Source organism: Orcinus orca, chromosome 16 (assembly GCF_937001465.1).
Source record: "Orcinus orca chromosome 16, mOrcOrc1.1, whole genome shotgun sequence".
In the NCBI taxonomy this organism is placed as follows: Eukaryota; Metazoa; Chordata; class Mammalia; order Artiodactyla; family Delphinidae; genus Orcinus; species Orcinus orca.
Window position 1 is genome coordinate 17,327,050 of NC_064574.1, and position 20,053 is coordinate 17,347,102.

Sequence of the window (20,053 nt, forward strand, 5' to 3'; positions counted from 1 at the left end):
CATCGCATGTGGCTGTGGGCTCCTGGCTAGCAGCACCAACTGTGTGTGTTTTTTTCCCCAGCTGGACCATTAACTTCTCCGAGGCCTGGAACTACCTTCTCTGTGGAACTACCTTCTCTGTGTACTTCTCCTCTACCACTACCAGCCCCCAAATTTGCAGCTCACACAGAATTTTCATAAGCTTTGTCCCTCTAGGTCCACACAGCAACACAACCAGTCTGACATGGCTCCCAGGCCTGAGCCAGATGCCAGGAATCCATCCACTCCCCACTGCAGCTTGGTCACAGCTTCAGAACCCCACTTCTGTGGCCTTCTATGTGCACACGCTGATCCTTCTGCTTGGTACCTTACCAGATCCCATATGTCTGGAAAATTCCTGATCATCCTTCAAGATCCAGCTTGATACCTCTTCTGTGAAAGGCCCAGAATCCACCCCCCAAAACAAAGTTCATCGCTCCCTCTACTGTTCTCCACTACACCACAATCTAACTGTACATTAACTTGTGTCTTCCCCTGGGACAGAACAAAGCACCAAAGAGCCTGATCCAGAGCCTGCACCCACAATTAGTCAGTGAATGAATGAAAGAGAGATGGGAGTAAAGAGTGATCAATAACATAAGAAGAAACACATATTCCTGAAATCCGTAAATGGCTTAGCCATTCTTGCCTTAGGGGCTAGAATACTATTTCCTCCTCCTGTGTCTCTCAGAGCCTGGAAGAGGAGGGGATAGAGTGGGAGGCCCGGGCTACTGCGAAGGTTGTCACTGGCAGCCCTCAGCTGTCAGCTCCTCTCTGAACTGCCCTCAGCCAGGGGAAGCAAGTGCCCTCTCCGGGAAGCAGCCATCTGCTCACTAGTTGATACGGGGTAGGAAGGCCCCGCCCCCTTGCCTCAATTTGGGACATCTCTGCAGGGCCTTCTTCCCTCCAGAACTTCCCTTGGGACAGGAGGAGGCCTCTGTTAAGACTACATCAGCAGTTCACCTTCTTCCTCCGCCCAACCAACCTGCTGTCTTCACTCCCCTACAGGTGATATTCCCAAGGCCACCCCGATAAACCTACACTCAAACCTCCCTCTCAGAGTCTGTTTCCAGGGAACCCGACCTAAAACAACCGTTGGATTCCCAACCCAGATTAGTGTCTAGCACATAGCAGATGCTCAATAAATATTTATTGAGTGAATGTGTCCGTGTTTATTTTCTCTTGGACTGTCTGCCAAGGCTTCCCCCAGCCCTTGCCCGTCAAGGCCTCACATAAAACAGACCCTCAATAAACGCCCTTGCTCTAGGTGTCGGGGGTGGCGAGCTACCGCCCCAGACAGATACCCCCAACACACACTCTGAGCCTCAGCGAGCCTGAGCGTCGCAAACTTGGGGCCTCGGCCCCGCCCCCCGCTGCAGCTGCGGCCAGAACGCCGGAGGGATGGATGCGGGCTCCAGGGTACCCGCCTTCAGGGACTAGTGTAGACGGCGGCGGGCGGGGCAGTCACTGACCAGTCAGCCCCGCGGAACGGTTACTTTTTAAAACGCCAAAATGGCGGAATTCTTTTTATTCTTTCCCTTTATGGCAAAATAATAATAATAATTCAATTTTCCGTTATAAAAATTGGAAATTAACGGTAGGAAAGAGAAAGTTTGCCAAATGACCCATTTCAAGAAAACCAAAGCCCCGCCCTCTACACCCTCTCTTCTATTAATGAACAACTCTTAATTGACTGCATTTCTCTAAAAACCAAGCCGCCTCCCTCCCCACCCTCCCGATCGCCGCCAGCTGCTGGCGGGCGCCTTGCCCTCAAGCCCCGCACCCGCCCAGACCCCCTTGCACTTAGGCTCCCCGAACCTACTCCTGGGCCCGTGCACCCCGCCGGAGGCGCTCTGGAGGAGCAACGCCCCGCGGCCGCAGACGCGAGCACTCGCTTTGCCAGGCGGGGCCGGGCGGCGCGGCGCCCCGCACCCGGGGTCCTACCTGCAAGGCCCGCGTGCGGCCACCCAGCGCCAAGCTGCGGTCCGAGCCCCGCGCGGCGCGCGCCTGCGCGCACAGAGGGGCGGGCCCGCCTCCCCGCAGGACGCGGAGCGCAGACCGAGCGCGGAGCCCGTTTGGGGGACGCCGGCCGGGGGCCCTCCTGCCAGGCACCGGCTGCGTGGGCCTAATGTCCCCTAGCCCCGGGGTCGGATTGCTGCGCGGGCGGGGCGGGTCGAGATTCTCCCTGTCCCCCACCCCCTGCCTCACAGCTAGCAGGGCGCAGCGGGGCGCGGGGACCACGGCCCCGGAAGAGAGAGCCTGGTGGGCCCCTGAGTTGAGTGGTCAGTGACAAGACCAGGCTGCACTCCCGTACGCACCCCGGCCGGGTCGCTGCGCTATCCAACGCCTTCCCACGGCGCCTGCTTCTCACCTGAGGAAGGAGAGCCGAGGAACGGCAGAAAACCGTCTCAGGGCGCACGAAGGGCCATGCGACCAGAAGAAAGGAGCCCCCCGCGAGGTGCGGGTTCCGATCCTGGCCCTGATGGCCTAAAGGGCAGCATCAGCCGCGCCTGCGTCTGGATGACCACATTGCCATTGGCTGCTGCTGTGACCTGGGGCATATCACTTATCCTCCTGGTCCTCCATTTCTCCATTTGTAAAGACTATAAGCTACTTCATGGCGTAGGGTTTTTGTTTTGGGGTTTTTTGTGTGTTTTGTTTTGTTTTGAATAATGGGTTCCCGTGGTGGTGTTGCCTTGCGCAAATCATTGCCTGTCTGTGCTTCGATTTCCTTGGTTGATCTAACTAGTCAAATCTCCCTGTTACTGGTTCTTGTAGCACAAAATGCCTCTAAACGTACGGCAGCTGTAACTTCACATAGATTTGTGTTATTGGAGAGGTTAAGAGACTGCAAGCTCCGAGAGGGAAGGAAACACACTAGTTTGTGTAACCGCAGCACCTAGCACAGGGCTGGACACTTGAGTGAGTGCTCAATAAACGTTTGTTGACTAATGATGTACTGCATGCAGATGAAAATAGGGCAACTTGGTACAGTCGAGTTGTGCCCCACACCCACATTAGTGATTTAATCTAACCTCTTATTTTACAGAAAAGGATATTGAGGTCCATCTGGCCTAAGGTCATGGCCACAGGTCAGACCTCCAGGCTCCTGATTTCCAGTGCATATGAGAAAAGAGTTCCTAATTAATTGTAGGCAAATTCCCCTAATTGTTGTGATCATCAGATTTAAATTTATGCAGACTTTATTCTGGTTGCCCCACCAACGCATTACATGTGTCCTTCCTCGCTGCCATGTCAGTTTTTAATCACAACTCGTATTATTGGGAACAGGATTACAGCAGTTGAGGATGCTGGTTGCCATAACAATGGAAGTCTCTTTATTCACACCAACATACACACCATCCACTCACTTTTCTCTCATTTCTACCCAGACTGTGCTTGTTCTAGATTCCAAAAGGTTTATTTTAGGTATTCAGAAGATTAAAGGAAAGTGACAGAACTACACAATCACATAAATTTCAATAAGGAATGAGTCTTTTAGACTAGTGGAATCTGAGCTAGTGGGACGCAGGAATAAACAATGAATGCGGGTGTGAGTTGCCGATATATTATTTTTTTCTGCTTGTTAACAGTATTTTGGTTGTCTTGATACCTTTGGTGGGCCTGCTTGCCTCCACACCTTCAGGGATGGAGAGCTCCTCCCAAGTGGATGTGTTTGGGGAAGGTTCTCCCTCTAATAGAGCCAGAGTTTGCTCCGCTGGTCCAATCTGCCCTCAGGAGAAAGTGATCAAGTCCAATTCTTCCCTCAAGAGACAGCCCCCTCTTCTACAAGTTAATAGCCCCCAGTGTCTTCTCCAAGTTAACCCCCTACCCAAGAGTGGACCCAAAGCTTTTTGAAATGTTGATGAATAGAAGCACAGAGAAAACTGTTGTTTGTGAGCAGCCCACACCTTTCTGTTCCTACAGATTTAAAATTCACCATTGGGGCGGTCCATGTATTTTACGAAATCATCCGGATGTGCCCTTTTTGTAAGTGGGAAAACACTTCTGCTTTCAGCGGTATGGCACATTTTGCTAATAGGGAGCATTTTGTAGCACAGACACCCCAAAATCCTGGATTAAATATTACAAGGAAGGGAGGAAGGAAGCAGGCAAGCCAGGAAGGAAGGAGAGTAAATTCATGGCTGAACTTGAAAGAAGGGGAAGTCAGAAGGAGTCAGAAACAAAGATGGAAACAGAGCAACCAGGGGGTGGCCTGATGTCTCTCTTGTCCTGGAGGTGGTTGGATAGGGAGTTGGATTTCATCACACACATAATGATGGGAGATGGGATCTTGGGTCCATGTGGTACTGGGAGTTGAAACTGAATCCCCTGTATAAAGACTGGATACCCCTGACCTGGGGGTCCCACGGTGGAAAAGGCAGGGGAGGTGCAAGTTTCCGAATATGATTAGCTTCAGGTCCTGCTTTCCCCCTGGACATAGGTGTATGGGTGTATGTTTTCCAAAGCATCAGAAACTGACAAAATTTGTATTTGGCTTTGGGAATTGAAGCTTATATTTGCAACCACTAGGTAAATTTGTCTCAGTGAGGGCCAGAGCCTCGGCTATTTCTGTTACCCCAACCCTGCTAAATATCTGAATCTTGTTCTCAACATACTGATAGAATTCATGTCTCATGATGCTACTGAAAAACCCAATGGGTGGGCTTCCCTGGTGGCGCAGTGGTTAAGAATCCACCTGCCAATGCAAGGGACATGGGTTTGAGCCCTGGTCCGGGAAGATCTCACATGCCATGGAGCAACTAAGCCCGTGCATCACAACTACTGAGCCTGTGCTCTAGAGCCCACGAGCCACAACTACTGAGCCTGCACACCACAACTACTGAAGCCTGTGCACCTAGAGCCCAGGCTCTGCAACAAGAGAAGCCACTGCAATGAGAAGCCCGCGCACCGCAACGAATAGTCCCTGCTCGCTGCAACTAGAGAAAGCCCGCGTGCAGCAACGAAGACCCAACGCAGCCAAAAAAATAAAATAAATTTTAAAAAACATTTAAAAAAAAACAATGGGAAAAAAATCACTGGATTAAGCTTATTTTTTTTTTTAACTTTTTGGTTGCGTTGGGTCTTCATTGCTACATATGGGCTTTCTCTACTTGCGGTGAGCAGGGGCTATGCTTTTGTTGGGGTGAGCTGGCTTCTCACTGTGGTGCCTTCTCTTGTTGCGGAGCACGGGATCTAGGTGCGTGGGCTTCAGTAGTTGCAGCACACAGACTCAGTAGTTGTGGCACGTGGGCCTAGAGCACACAGGCTTCAGTAGTTGCGGCACACTGGTTCAGCAGTTGTGGCTCACAGGCTCAGTAGTTGTGGCACACAGGCTTAGTTGCTCCGCGGCACGTGGGATCTTCCCAGACCAGGGCTCGAACCCATGTCCCGTGCATTGGCAGGCAGATTCTTAACCACTGCACCACCAGGGAAGTCCTTACTAGTTTTTAATTGGTGCTGAACAAATGACCACAAAGTTAGTGGCTTATAACAATACAAATTAATTATCTTGTAGCTCTGGAGGTCAGAAATCCAAAATGGTGGTGCTGAACTCTTTTATCTTTTGCTTGTCCCTAGAACTCTTTCTCTCTCCTTCAAATTTAAATGATAGACTTGCTGGGTATTCTTGGTTGTGGGTTTTTTTCTTTTCATCACTTTAAATATATCATACCACTCCCTCCTGACCTGCAGTTTCTGCTGAAAAGCCAGCTGATAGCCTTACGGGTGTTCCATTCTACTTCCCTTGCTACTTTTAAGATTCTCTCTTTGCCATTTTAATTACAATGTGTTTTGGTGTGAACCTCTTGGATTGATCTTGTTTGGGATTATCTTTGCTTCCTAGACCTTGATGTGTGTCCTTTCCCAGGTTAGGGTAGTTTTCAACTATTATTTCTTCAAACACATTCTCTGCCCCTTTCTCTTCTTCTCAGACTTAGTACATCTGATGTTGACCCAGAGGTCTCTTGAACTATCATCACTTTTAAAAATTCTTTTTTTCTGTTCAGCTTGGGTGATTTCCACTACTCTGTCTTTCAATTCACTGATCTGTTCCTCCATATCATCTGATCTACTGCTGATTCTTTCTAGTGTATTTTTATTCTTGCATTCCTCAGCTGTTTGGTTTTTCTTTGTATTTTCTAACTCTTTGTTAAACTCCTCCCAGTGTTCATCCATTCTTCTGCTGAGTTGGTTGAGCCTCTCTAGGATCATTACCTTGAATTCTTTATTGGGTAGATCACTTATCTCCACTTTGCTTAGCTCTTCTTTTGGAGTTTTGTCTTGTTCCTTTGGAACATATTCCTGTGTCTCCTTACTTTGCCTAAATCTCTATTTTTATTTCTTTGTATTAGGTAGATCAGTTACATTTCCCTTTCTTGGAAAAGTGGCCTTATTAGATGTCCTATGGGGCCCAGCAGCACACTCCCCTCTGGTCACCAGGGCTATATGCTCTAGGGGTGCCCCCATGTGGGCTCTGTGGCCCTTCTGTTGTGGCAGAACTGATTACTGTGGGTGCAGTGGTAGGTGAGGCTGAACCCTGGGCCACAGCTGGCTGTGGGGCTGGGGTGTTCTGGGACTGATGCTGGCCTGCTGGTTGGTGGGTTAGCACCTGGCACTAATAGGTCACAGGGAGGACTCCAAAATGGCGCTTGCCAGCATCAGTGACCTCATGGTAGAATGAGCTCCCCAAAATGGCTGCCACCCATTTCTGTATGGCCCCGGGGGGAGTCTCACTTGCCTCCTGCCTCTCTGGGAAGCTCTCCAAGGTCAGCAAGTGGGTCTGACTCAGGCTCCTGAGAATAAAGCAGCAACTAGGGCTCCTGGGAGAAATGCCTGATTGCAGGTTTGGGACTAGATAGATGAGCCTGGAAATCTTATACCAGAAAGCAAAAAAACTGCTAAGATTATTAGGGTTGTTTCAAAAGAACTCAGGAAGCAACTTAAATTGACTCCCACTGATCAAAGATAGAATAAAGCAACATCAAAAAGAACTGCAGTGGGTTGAAAAAAAGTTTTAAAATCAAGGGTTCATGGATTAATGGATCTTGACAAAGATCCTGACAAAGATCAGTGGCTGCCAATATGAACAACAAGAGATGAATCAGAATCTTATAAAAAGCCTCCAGAATAATGGGTCTCAAATTTGAGCGTGCCCCAGATTCACCTGGAAGGCTTGTTAAAACACCTATGGCTGGGCTCCACCTACAGTTTGATTCAGTGAGTCTGGGGTGGGGCTTGAGAAAGTGCATTTCTAACAAGTTCCCAGGTGATGCCAATGTTACTGATTCAGGAACCACACTTCCAGAACCACTGCTCTAGGTTTATTAATTCACAGGGAATGCAGGGGACAGAACACGCTAAAGGATGCCACGAGAATGCAATCAGTGAAATCAAGACCAAGAAACTACTCAACAGTGACCTTCAAGAAATACATTGCAAAAACGAAAAACAAAAAAACTCCAAATACAGTGCAAGGAAAAACAACTGGAGGACCCTATAGATAAATGGGACTTAAGATGTCTTTTTAGAGGTATACATTGACCCATCTTCAGCTGAAATGTCTAGGATTTCCTTCAAAAGTATCTATAGAGAAAGTGGATAGGCATATAGATAGTTAAAGCTGGATGAGTGTACAGGAGGTCCATCACACTATTCTCTAGCCAGTGTTGAACTTTTGTATAAAAGTAGCAGCAATATATTTAAATAGTACACGCAAGGCTGTTCATGAATGACTGGAAAGGGGTACTGACATTTCTAATACTTGGGCACCATATTCAGCAACTCTGCTTTACCTTTTTCTCACCTGGCTAGAACATTAAGGTTTGACTATTCTAATCATGGAAATTTTTATTTTATCTTTGGCTGCACCGCTCGGTGTGCGGGATCTTAGTTCCCCGACCGGGGATCGAACCCGAGCCCTTGGCAGTGAAAGCGCGAAGTCCTTAACCACTGTACCGCCAGGGAGTCCCCTGGAATGGTTTACAACACAGGCAGCTACTATTTCACAAGTGGCTGTGCCAGCTGCTCTGATGATCGCACCCACTGCCTACAATGTGGGAAGACACTGTTTCATAGCTGAGGACAGTTTTCTATTGCATATTCCTCTCATCTACGTAAGTTACCTCCAGCTCCCTTTCGGCCCTTGGCCGGGGGAACCACTGTCCTGGTTTCCACAATAACGGAGTACAAATCGATGCCATCAAAGCTCTCCGTTCAGTAACTTTGTCAGTCTCCAAAAGGATTCCTTCCCCTCCTAAAACCCAAACACCCCTTCTTTAGATCTGACCTTTAAAACAGTCTACCCCCCACAGAAAGCACCCCGACAGAATGCCAATGAACAAAACTTAAAAAATTAACAAATGTTAATAGTGGGTGACCGTTTGATAAGAACTGGGTATTGAATAGGCTCTGGTTATCTCCCACAAATTGACTATAAAGGGAAAAAGCGACTTCATAATTGATTCAGGTTATTATCACAATGCGCCACTAGGTATGATGCACTGAGGACAGTCTCATTCTTGTGATATTTCTGCCAAAAATGCAATCATGAGGAGACATCAGACAAACCAAAATTGAGAAAACTTCTACAAAATAACCACCCTTTACTCTTCAAAAATGGCAAGGTCAAGAAAGGCCAAGGACCTGTTCCAGTTTAAAAGAGACTAAATAAAATCATGACAACTAAATGCAGCAAATGATCCTGGGCCAATTGAAAAAAAAGCATAAAGGATGTTATTAGACAACTGACAAAATATAAATACTGTGGATGAGATAAGATTATATCAAAGCTATTTTCCTGGTTTTGATAGGCAGACACTATAGTTATATGAGAATGTCCCTGGAAATACACAAAATTTTAGGGATAAAACAGAAAGATGTAACTTACCTTCCAGAGGGTTTAGGAAAAAACAGCGTAAATGAAACAAAATATTATTGGTGAATGGCAAAGGGTATGTAATTTTTTGTACTATATTTCAAGTTTTTCCTAATTTTGAAATTTTATCAAAATAACTATAAAAGACGACTGCTCATTCATGCCTCTTCAATGCTTTTCACTAAGAGGAAATGAGTATCTGCAATAGATGTTGATACTTTAGGGCTGTTAAGAACTGAACCAGGATTTAAATCCTGCCTGTTAACAACTTCCCATACAAATAACATACCTTTCTCAGTAATGATCTCAAAAATGGGTGCAAGTTTCTGGATGTTAACAATAAATAATATAAATTACACGTGAGAGTTTCTTAGTAGAAGGTATAATACTTAAATATCACTTGACTTCGTAAAATTCAGATGAGCTATGATCAAACTACCTGGGAAACATTAATTTTACCAGGCTTGCATCTCCAGAAAGATGCATAAGAAACTAGTAATCCTGGCTTCCTCCAAGGGGTCAAGGATGGAATTTACTGTTTATTAACTTTTTGTATTTACCTTCTGAGTTTTGAACCATGATTCCTTTCTATTCACTTTATCACTTTATTAAGTACTATGCTGGGGGCCCATCTGTGAAGTTGTTATAAGCCAGCCAAGCAAATCTAAACAAGCTATTTAGGATCTAGAAGACCAATTACACAAATGCAAATACACATCCTTTTAGTGAATGGAAGCATACATGGTGTTAGGGACACAAAGATGTATCTTGTTCAAGATGTGGTTGCTGCCTCAAAAAGCTCAATATTTTGGGACTTCCCTGGCAGTCCAGTGGTTAGGACACCTCGCTTTCACTGCCGAGGCTGCGGGTTCGATCCCTGGTTGGGAAACTGAGATCCCACAAGCCGCACAGCTTGGCCAAAAAAAAAAAAAGCAAGTCGCAGAACACACTCATGGTATGAATAGCTTACTGAAGCACATAGGAATTACGACTGGAGAAGTCTGGGCAAATACACTGTGTTAGAAGCAGCTACCTTAGTAAGTGGACTCTAAAAGAGCGATACTTTATATTCCAAGGACATACTACTTTTGTAATTAAAAATTAAATCAGGAACTTAAAACATTCCACAAGATTTGTGTACAACCACAAAACCTGGATGAAGGTAGAAAACAATGCTTTCTGAAAGCAACGGAAATAAAAGTGAAATTAGGTGGGAAAAGATGACTGAGCTCCCTAGTTTATCTGAGCAATTGTCACAGAAAATGTTCAAACTGCTACAAGGTAACAGTGGGTAAATTCTGTGTGAAAACTGAAGCAGGGCAATAGCAGAGACTTAGCATGTTTAGTCCTTTGTAACAGCGTAGTTACTTATTATGGTACTATTCTAAGTACTTCTCACATATTAACCTTTCATCTTCACCACCCATGAGGGGTTATCCCTACCACTTTGCGGATGACACTGAAGCCAGTTAAACCATCTACTATGTTGATCCTAACCTCATGTTTCTGAGGAGCTGAAAACAAGACCTTTTCGCATACTCAAATCAGGAATGAAACTTGCCAACGGCAACTCAAATTCAAAAAACCATGTGCCAAATATTTGGCGCTAAGTGGGAATACACAATAAACTCAAACAAGCCTTTCCCTCAGTGAACATTTTATTGAAGTAATAAAGCACAAAGCAGGTTAACAAAGTGGGAGAAAGAAGATACCAAGAGAAAAGATGGTAACAACACAGGAGTGGAACATTAAGTCACAGGAGCAGGAAGGACTGGAACTGGCCATAAAGGCACTATGGCATGTCCACACGCTACCACATAAAAGAAAGGGGGATCCAGTTATCATTCACTTCTAGTTTGCCTTCCACCAGGTTAATACTCCATCTAGCCACAGATGAACATGTGGCAAGTTGTAGAGACTCAGATTCTACTTCAAAGTTAGCAAGGAACTAAACATTTCACTGGTCAAGTGGGCCAGCGTTATACATACAGTGGTTTAGCACGTCCAATGATGTAGGTCCACAGGTGTGGGACAGGAACCAGAATTTTAATAAGTTGGCCTTTGCTGCTGAATTCTTATGGATGCAGACATTTACCTACACAATCACCCACGGGGTGGGGGTGGGGGAGCTAACAATGCAAACAAACCTGACTACCATGCGATGGAATATCGACACAAGAAAGCCCAGTTGAAGGATGCTGCACACTTTTAGAAAGCCTAATTTCACATTGTAGTACTCCCCTCTTTCATTTTAACAGGCTGTGGTTTTAAAAGCTTTTGTTCTTTCGCTGAAAACAAGAGAATTTTGGTCAAAGCCAATTCTTAAAAGTAACTTGTCCTTAAATGTAATTTGAAAGGCAGTGGAGGCTTGCTTCCTCATGTAAGAGTCCTAACTTTTGTTCTTTCAAACAGGCAAAACAATGAACTATAATTACAGATACCAGTTTCTTCTCTCAAAATCTGAAGCTTATATTGAAAAAAAACCCCAAACAAACCATATTTCTTATGAACATCTAAAAAAAATATATCAAAAGCATTAAAGAAAATAAGGTCTTGGAAGAAGCATCAACCTTCTGGGGCACTATGTTCCTAAGATTAGGCTCTAAGATTTCATAACAGGAAGCCCAGTAATTATTAGAACAAGTCTTTTTACATGAGCAAACACTAGCAGTTACAGTGTCACTTTGGCAACTAGATCTTTGACTCAACCTTTTCCACACAGTCTCAATTTGATTAGGCTTGCCTTCTGGATTATCTGAACCTACAAACCAACTCTAGATTATGATGCTTTCTAGTCCCCCCTGCAGCACAATGAGTGGTACCCACCACACCCTAACACTACACAGCCCTTAACACCTTATATAGAGTGACAGCTCCCAGGAAGATGTTAAAGCTGAGCCATATAACCTACATCTTGATTTCAGACTAAGATTAATGAGTGCTTTTAATGAAATTACCTTATTTAAAGAATCTGGAGAAAGAGATACATACATACATATATATATATATATATATATGGTAATTCATTTCTCAAACTGCAATCTCAACTAACTAGGCTTAACGTATGTATGGACTAATTGGTAACCCAGTAACTCCTACAAATTTGCAGTATTATAAAATTTGGTTTCCACAGTATTCATTACCCTTCGTGATGAAGTACAAAAGTTTAGGGTTAACCCATTTAACTTTTTTCCAAGCCAACCACATAAAGTTCTACAAGGATGATCTAACCAATTATCACAGAACCCCACTAACTAAAGGGGACTGACTGTTAGGTGGAATTTTACTTTAATCAGTAAACTGATTTATCAAGAGATCTGTTTTAAGTGCCTGTTAAGGATCTTTCAGTAGAAAATGAAATATTTGCTTTTCCATTTTGAATAACACACCAAATTTCTGATCAAAGAAAGGTTACTTCCATTTTTACATAACAAACATTAAAGACCACGGAACCTTATTCTAACAAAACACTAATTACAATGACCACTTCCAGAAAGTGGGATTACCAGGCTAGATAAGATCCCAAGTAACAGGAACTATTTTTTGAAGAGTTCAATCAATTTAAGTTTGAAAAAGGTTTCATTATTTAAAAAATCTATTAATTTAGGCAAAATTGTATAACAGATCGACTATAAAATCTTTTATTTTTAACTTAACCTGTTTAGGGGGCCAATATGACTTTGGCAAATTTGAATAACAGGACAAAATAATGTTATCCAAATTGAATAATTTATTGCTGGTCTGAGACTTGCCTTGTTTTACACTTAAGTAGAATTTACATTACTTCCACAGATAGCAGATAATCAGTATTTGAAGGAATTTAAGAGTGACCTATTCAATAAGGCAATCATCTTGGTAGCAAACTTTTATTGAAATCTTACATAACTCAAGCTTTATAAAAAGCCAACATAATTGGAAATTGGGTTCTCCCTCTAAAGCCTTAAGTGTTCAAAGCTTGAAACGGTTAATTTAAAATTAAGCAAACAAATATAACAATGACAGAAACCCCTGCAGCAGATGCTGCTGAAATACTTAAAAAAAAAATCTAAATGAGCTTAATCTTTACAAAAGTTATTTTAGCTCAAAAGCTATAAAATCAAAGTTATCTTAATTCTACAAAGGGAGAAGATCTTTGATTTCATGCCATTTCTTTAGAATCGCATCTTTTTCATCAAATTTGGCTACAAATCCAATTTTTGTATGCCCCTGTTTTCGGGAGACTCTTCTTGCAGAAGAGGCCAAGTACAAACGTGGAAGAGTAACTGCCTAAGCAAGTAGGAAAGTGTTCCGTAATAGTGTGCAAAGAATGTAGAGTTCTGGGTTAATCTCTGGAACTCGATCTGGATCGTGACCTTGACTTTGAATGAGATCTAGAATGGGATCTTGAAGCTCTTTTTGGTGGAGGGGACACAGAACGGGCCTTTGAGGGTGGAGCAGGTAGGGGTGAATTGGAACGAGACTGGCTCCTTGATCTGGATTTTGACTTTATATCACCTTTCCCATTTTCTTTGGGGGAACGAGATCGAGAACGAGACCTGCTTCGAGATTTCTCATATTCATCCTTCGATCTGCTCCGAGAGCGCGAACGGGAGCCTCGATCAGACTTAGGTTTAGATTTGCTTTTTGATCTAGATTTCCTGCCTTTTGAACGAGAACGTGATCGACCTTTGCTCCGAGACCTGGATCTAGACAATAAAAGCCAGATTTTTTTTTCAGTACCTTGCCAAACACATAAGCACTCTATAAACATAAAGTATGTAATTCAGAAAAACACTCAAGGACACATTTACCGGGAGCGACTTTTTGAGACACTTCGAGATCTACTGCGGCTGCTCCTACGACTCCTACTTCGTGACCTTCTTCTAGACCGTGACCTGTAACAAGAAACGTAACAATAAATCTTTATCTCAAGACATCTTGATGTGAATGTTTGTACAATTTATGAAAAATAGACTAACCAACAATTGCTCCAATGATGCAACAAAAGAAACTAAGAACTGACCTAATTTCAATTAAGCAGCAATTGAAATACTGCTGACTGAATTTTTCTTTATTTGTGGCAAATACTGTTTCCTCCCTTCTCCATATCCTTCAATAAGTTACCTTGATCTGCTTCCAGAATAAGACCGCCTGTGGCTTGTTCGTGGTTTATCTTCAATTAGTCTAATATTTCTCCCATTGATTTCCGTACCATCCAGCTTATCCAAAGCACGCTTCATGTCAGAGTAGGAGCGAAACTCAATGACGCCTTCATTTGTGCGTTCTTTGTGAGCATCCGCATAGGTTACTTCACCTGCTTGTCTCATGAAATCCTAAAAAGAGCAACAAGACTGGTCAGACCCAAAAATCTAAAGAGAAAACAACTATGCGTTAAATCCAATCCTCAGAAATGAAAGAGCAATACAAAATCCTACCTTTTAACCATTAGTCATATCTTTTTTACCTCACATTATAGCACTCACCTTTAAATCTTGCCAACTGCAACGACTAGAAAGATTTTCTACAATAAGCCTGAATTCTGTGCGTACAGGTGGTCCATATTTGTCTCTGCCAGAGGTTCTCCGACTGCTGTATCCACCTCCACCACCTTTATCACATGAAGAGAACAATTAGACGCTTTGTAGTGATAGGGATACAAGTTTTTGAAAGTTAGTACAAACATATCAACTTTTATTTACTGGAGTAGGACTTTGCTACTATATTGCTAAACCTTTGATACAGTTGTGATTTGCCATAAATTAAATTAAGGGCAAGTCAAATAGACTAAATCCAACTAAACTCTCCTACATTCTGTTAGAAAGTGACTGCTCCTTTATTCAATTTACCTCGCTAAGTTTTATTTTACAGAACATTGTAAAATATAAAACTTAACTGATTACATGCATTTCTACATTTTACAAAAATGTTTACTAGTTACACTAAGTACTTACATCACAGTGTGAGGTTTTTGGTGGTGGTTTGGCCACAAAACACGCAAGGTAACAGTCACCTAGTTCAGATTAACCAGTTTTGTCTAACCCTTGGAATCCTCACCATCACCCTGCGTCTAATGGCAAAAGGCTGCTGTCGTCATGGCTTCCGGTAAGGTCAGCCAAAGGGTCATAGGGCAAGGGTCACACAATGTATGGAAAAGCCAAGGCCAATCAGGAAAGGCAGTCATCTTAGCCTCAGTGGACACAGCCTCAGCCCCATTGGTCACTTTCAAATTGAAACATCAAGGACTTGTTAAAAAGTTTGAATTCAACATGCAACAATTTCAACATCAAACATTTAACATAACCAAAAATCCCCCCACCTCCTCCCAATAACATGCCCCAACTAGTTCAAATACAGCATAAAGCTCATTTAAATCTACTTTGTGGTAGACTACCACATTACTTCTAAAGAATATTTCCTTTGGCCCCCGCCAATTTGAATAACACTAAAATCTACTCTTAAAACCCCACCCCCTTTCCCGCCCCGACCCCACCTCCACCCCAGCCTGTCCCCAAACTTCTAGGCTAAATCATCCACATTCCCAGGTAATGCACTGACAGGTAAGTAAGGGGCATGCAACAAATACAGCCATCCCTCACTTCCTCCGTAGGCAGAGCCCACGACAGTGCTGACAGGGGCCCAGCACGTCACCCCCTCCCAGCTTAGCAACCCCGCCCCCAAACACCCAAACCCTGGCTAGGCAAAACCCACCACCCAATCCCCGCGCTCCGGCGTCCCGTGTCTTCACCGGGCAGGCGTGAAGGCAGCGGGCCCCGGGGACACCCGAGTCAAACGACCCCGGCCACCGCGCCTGCCCGGCTGGGAGGCCCCACCCCGGCCCCCCTAAGCCTGCGCCCGCCCCCCGGGGTCCCAAGGACGCGGAGCGCGCGAGGGTGGGACTCACTGCGGCTTCCGTAGCTGTAGCCGTCACGATCGCGGCGCGGACCCCGGGCGTGCTCCACGATCACGCGCTCGCCGCAGAGCTCTTTGCCGTTCAGCTCGTAAACGGCGTCGTCGGCGTCTCGGGAGTCCTCGAACTCCACGAAGCCGTACCTGAGGGGCGGTGCGAGGGCGGGAGACCGGCGGGAGTCGTTAGGCCGGGGGCGCGCACGCACGCGCCCCCGCTCCCCCCGCGCGCTCCCGCAGCCCCGCGCCGCCGCCATCTTGGCGGCCCTGCCACGCGGCGCCGCGGCCTTGGCCGTCTCCTCTTTCCGATGTTGCCCTGCCGCCGCAGGCCCGGGGCGCTGCGGGCGGACGTGGGCACCCAGGCCAGACTCACCCATTTTTAAGGTCTATTTCGAGAAGGCGGCCATAGCCACTGAAAAAGCGCTGGATGTCCTTCTCCCGGACGTTGTAGCTCAGGCGTCCTATGTAGACGCGCGGCATGTCCGTGGCGGGCGAGGGGCCCGAGGGCTGGCTGTCGAACGGCGGACCGCAAGGCAGAAGCCGCGGTGCGGGTGCGGGGACGGCGAGAGCCCGGACACACACCTCCCTCCGCAGCGGCGGCCGAGTCCAGCCACACAATGGTGCGCGCGCGCCTGGGCTACGCTATAAGGGCGGGCGGCTGTGGGTGGGGCCCGGCGTGTGGCGTCAGCGCGCTGCACCTACCCTCCCGCGCTTTAAGCCGGGGCGCTGGGCGCGAGGGTGACTTGCGAGTTCTTGTCCGCCAAGTTTCAGGGAAGTGAGGTTCTACCAGCTCACCGAATTTTCTCCACACATCCTTGTAAACGTTGTATTCCGTCTCCAGCCGCGGACCTGTTTTCTAATTTGTACTTAAAAAAACGAACCGTTCCTCTGTGTGATCTCTCCAGGACTGGCGCTAGGAGAATCCCTTTTTTCATTGGTTCCCGAGGTTGTCATAATAGGCCGCCGCGGTCTCTGATTGGTCCCGGGAAACGAGGCTCGAATTTTCTCCGCGGGTCGTTCGGCTCACGCTCTGCTGGTGGGGAAGGTGCTTTCGGACACAGTCGATTAGGTACCCTTTTCCACAGCGTACGAGGTTTGCGCTCCGAGGTCGTGGGGACCCGGCCGGGCGCGCACAGCCCTGCTGGCTTCTGTCCCTCTTGGTCTCACAGCCGTCATCGTGGTCTCACAGCCGTCATCGTGGTCTCACTTCACCGCTTCCCTGTACGTCCACCTCTCCTTCCATGGGTCTTTCTTGGAGTACTGGCACCTGGAGCCACCTATAGATTGAGGTGTATATGGCAGTCTCACGCTCGCTGTAATTACCGACGAAAGGAGCAGGGCCAAGGCCTCTGGCCCAAGAAAGTTGAGCAAGACCTGGCAGTCCTGCCCCAGAGGTACGCTCATGTTCTCCCCACTGTGGAGAGTCCGTTGTCCCAACGCGATCCCTTCCCCCATTGGTTTGGAAGGCATCTTATCTATGTGGCAGAAACGCACATTTTGGAGTTTATCACTAGAGATGCCATTTAAAGCTGGAGAACTAGATGAAAACCACAGAGGAATAAGTTTAAGTGGAGAGCAGAAGACCCTGGAGTCCTCTGAAACTTCAGTTCAGGAAAAGGTGCTGGGAAGAAGTGACCAGAGAGGTGGGAAGGAGAGCTGGAGGGCGTGGTGTCACACAAGCTGAGGGGAAATGGCATCACGGGGATAATACTGGCTGTTTAGGTATCTCCGTATATTCCAGCTCTTCGTGAGTGGGGCAACCTTGATATTCTACAGGTTCTGTTGAAAGGGGGCGATTTTGCCCCCACCAGGGGACATTTGGCAAAGTCTGGGGGTCTGTTGGCTATCACGACTAGGGGAGGGGGAGTGTTAATAACTGGCATCTGATGGTAGAGGCTACACTGTGCTTAAAGTTAGGTAAGTAAAATATATAGGTGGATCTTAAAAAAGGTGTGTGTGGCATATAGTAATTAGGGAAAGAAGAATTAACGGGATAACCTTTTTTTCACTCATTGAATTGTCAATATTTTAAAGTTTGTTCAAATTCATTGTTGGGGAATTCCCTGGCTGTCCAGTGGTTAGAACTCCATGCTTTCACTGCCTTAGCGCACAGGTTTGATCTCTGGTTGGGGAACTAAGATCCCACAAGCCGCACAAAAATTCATTGTTGGCAAGAGGTGAACCAGGAAATGCCACTCTGAACATTCCTTTTGGGAAGGTAATGGGGTGGTACTTAGAAGCATATGGGGAGTGGGGTGTCACCTCCTCTCTCCTTTCAGTTCATTTGCCCAAAGAGAAAGATGTAGCTGATGTCCTCCACACTCTCTCACCTCTCTTTCTCCAGAGCCCAGTGACTACTCTTTTTTTTTTTTTTTTGGTCGCGCAGCAGCATGCAGGATCTTAGTTCCCCGACCAGGAATTGCAATCATGTCCCCTGCAGTGGAAGCACTAGACTGCCAGGGAAGTACCACCCACTGACTACTCTTAACAAAAAATTTGAATTGCCTAAGAGGAAACAGTCTCAAGTAGCATCATTGAAGGGAGTGTTGGGTCATCAGCTTTCTGTGGAGTCTTGCTGATAATCTAACTCACCTCTGTTGATATTTTGGAAGAACAACTCAAAGGAGAAATGATGGATGTACAGCATGTGGCGGTGTCTGAAGTGTCTATAAACATGGTGGCAGATAAAGGTCACTGCTCATTTGAAAGTTGTGGAGTGCTGACAGGAGTCTGTCAGAAAGAGAGGGAGAGAAGCCTCAATCTGATACAGAAGAGAGTTAATAACTTCAAATCCATAATTACCCAGATTGTAAAGTATAGTCTGGAGCAGGGCATAGTTGTGATTTTCAATCCAGTGGGTATTCTTACTTTTGGAAACCAAAAGTATTTCCCAAGCTTTGAAGTGATGTAAGCTGGATTCTGATAGGCTGTCTTATGTTTGAAAAATTTATCATTCCAGAGGCTGTCAATTTGAATGGATTTTGGGAAAACATGGCAACTCAAGAGGGTGGAGTGCAATGACTGTGGCAAGCTATGGCCCCAGACCAAATCAGGCCTGCTTTCGGGTTTTGTAAATAAAATTCTGTTAGAGCACCGCCACACCCTCTTACTTACCTAGTGCCTGCTCTTAAGCCACAACAGCGATATTGAGTAGCAGAGACTGCCCGCAAAGCCCAAGATATACACTAATTGGTTCTTCACAGAAAAAGTTTGCCTACCCCTGGTCCATGTTAGGGACTTTAAAGATGCCTGTGGTATGTTGTTAAGTGAGAAAGGCTAGTTTTAATATATGCATGACTCTATTCTTTTTTTTTTTTTTTTTTCTGTATGTGGGCCTCTCACACGGGCCCAGCCGCTCCGCGGCACGTGGGATCTTCCTCGACCGGGGCACGAACCCGTGTCCCCTGCATCGGCAGGCGGACTCTCAACCACTGCACCACCAGGGAAGCCCTGACCCTATTCTTATAAACAACGACAATCACCCCAAGCCTCAACCCTATATATGAACGTATATGTGTGTAAGGGTTGGGTTTGTGGTTGTCTTTGAGCATCCGTGGGGGTGAGTCCTACCCAATCATGTCCCCGCTAATCCTCTCCTAGCATTCCTTACTCCTCCTCCCACTTGCTTCTTACTGTGCCTTGAATGTGCCAAGCACCCACCCACCACAGGGCCTTTGCCCTGACTGTCTCCCAGTATCTGGAGCTCTCTTTTCCAATGGTTTGTTCCCTCATTTCTGGTTTCTGCTCAAAATCACCTTATCACTCCTCTAACCACTCACTTTATTTTATTTTTTCCCAGTTTTATTGAGATACTATTGACATATAACACATGTAAGTTTAAGATGTAAAATGTGATGATTTGATACATGTATATGTTGCAAAACGATTACCACAATAAGGTTAGTTAAGACCTAAATGTAAGGCCAGAAACTATCAAACTCTTAGAAGAAAACATAGGCAGAACACTCTATGACATAAATCACAGCAAGATCCTTTTTGACCCACCTCCTAGAGAAATGGAAATAAAAACAAAAATAAACAAATGGAACCTAATGAAACTTAAAAGCTTCTGCACAGCAAAGGAAATCATAAACAAGACCAAAAGACAACCCTCAGAATGGGAGAAAATATTTGCAAACGAAGCAACTGACAAAGGATTAATCTCTAAAATTCACAAGCAGCTCATGCAGCTCAATAACAAAAAAACAAACAACCCAATCCAAAAATGGGCAGAAGACCTAAATAGACATTTCTCCAAAGGAGATATACAGATTGCCA

General features: G+C 45.6%; 2 protein-coding genes across 9 annotated transcripts in view; both read right to left on the reverse strand.

Annotated features, from left to right (window-relative positions):
• The window catches only part of L3MBTL1 (L3MBTL histone methyl-lysine binding protein 1), a 52,741-nt gene extending 50,149 nt beyond the window's left edge, over positions 1-2,592 (reverse strand). For 4 of the 6 annotated variants that reach the window (XM_033433755.2, XM_033433756.2, XM_033433754.2 and 1 more), the window contains exon 1: positions 1,963-2,178. The gene's annotated coding sequence lies outside the window, so the exon portion shown is untranslated. Of the gene's footprint in view, positions 1-1,962; positions 2,180-2,389 lie in introns of those variants that run through there. The other 2 variants (XM_049698703.1, XM_049698702.1) reach the window with 2 other exon arrangements.
• A 7,941-nt stretch (positions 2,593-10,533) lies between these two features.
• On the reverse strand, positions 10,534-16,415 carry SRSF6 (serine and arginine rich splicing factor 6). 3 transcript variants are annotated; one of them, XM_004272858.3, is made up of 6 exons: positions 16,149-16,411; positions 15,774-15,922; positions 14,356-14,480; positions 13,997-14,205; positions 13,684-13,767; positions 10,534-13,578 (listed from the first exon to the last, which is right to left on the reverse strand). In XM_004272858.3, exons 1-6 carry the CDS (start codon positions 16,253-16,255, stop codon positions 13,215-13,217), a joined length of 1,038 nt encoding a protein of 345 aa, XP_004272906.1. In that variant the 5' UTR covers positions 16,256-16,411; the 3' UTR covers positions 10,534-13,214. The 3 variants fall into 3 exon arrangements, 2 of the variants coding, with proteins under 2 accessions (XP_004272906.1, XP_033289643.1); XR_007471962.1 differs by lacking the exons at positions 10,534-13,578; positions 13,684-13,767 and adding an exon at positions 14,824-15,091 and having other exon boundaries at positions 14,119-14,205; positions 16,149-16,415; XM_033433752.2 differs by lacking the exons at positions 10,534-13,578; positions 13,684-13,767; positions 13,997-14,205 and having other exon boundaries at positions 14,362-15,091; positions 16,149-16,415.
• Positions 16,416-20,053: the final 3,638 nt, after the last annotated feature.

Excerpts from the sequence above, each read along its gene's own strand:
- SRSF6 (XM_004272858.3), bottom strand. The coding sequence starts at position 16,255 with ATGCCGCGCGTCTACATAGGACGCCTGAGCTACAACGTCCGGGAGAAG. Across the intron at positions 15,923-16,148 it reads GAAATAGACCTTAAAAATGG|GTACGGCTTCGTGGAGTTCG; the intron begins GTGAGTCTGGCC and ends ACCGCCCCTCAG. Across the intron at positions 13,579-13,683 it reads GTCTCAAAAAGTCGCTCCCG|ATCCAGGTCTCGGAGCAAAG; the intron begins GTAAATGTGTCC and ends TTTATTGTCTAG.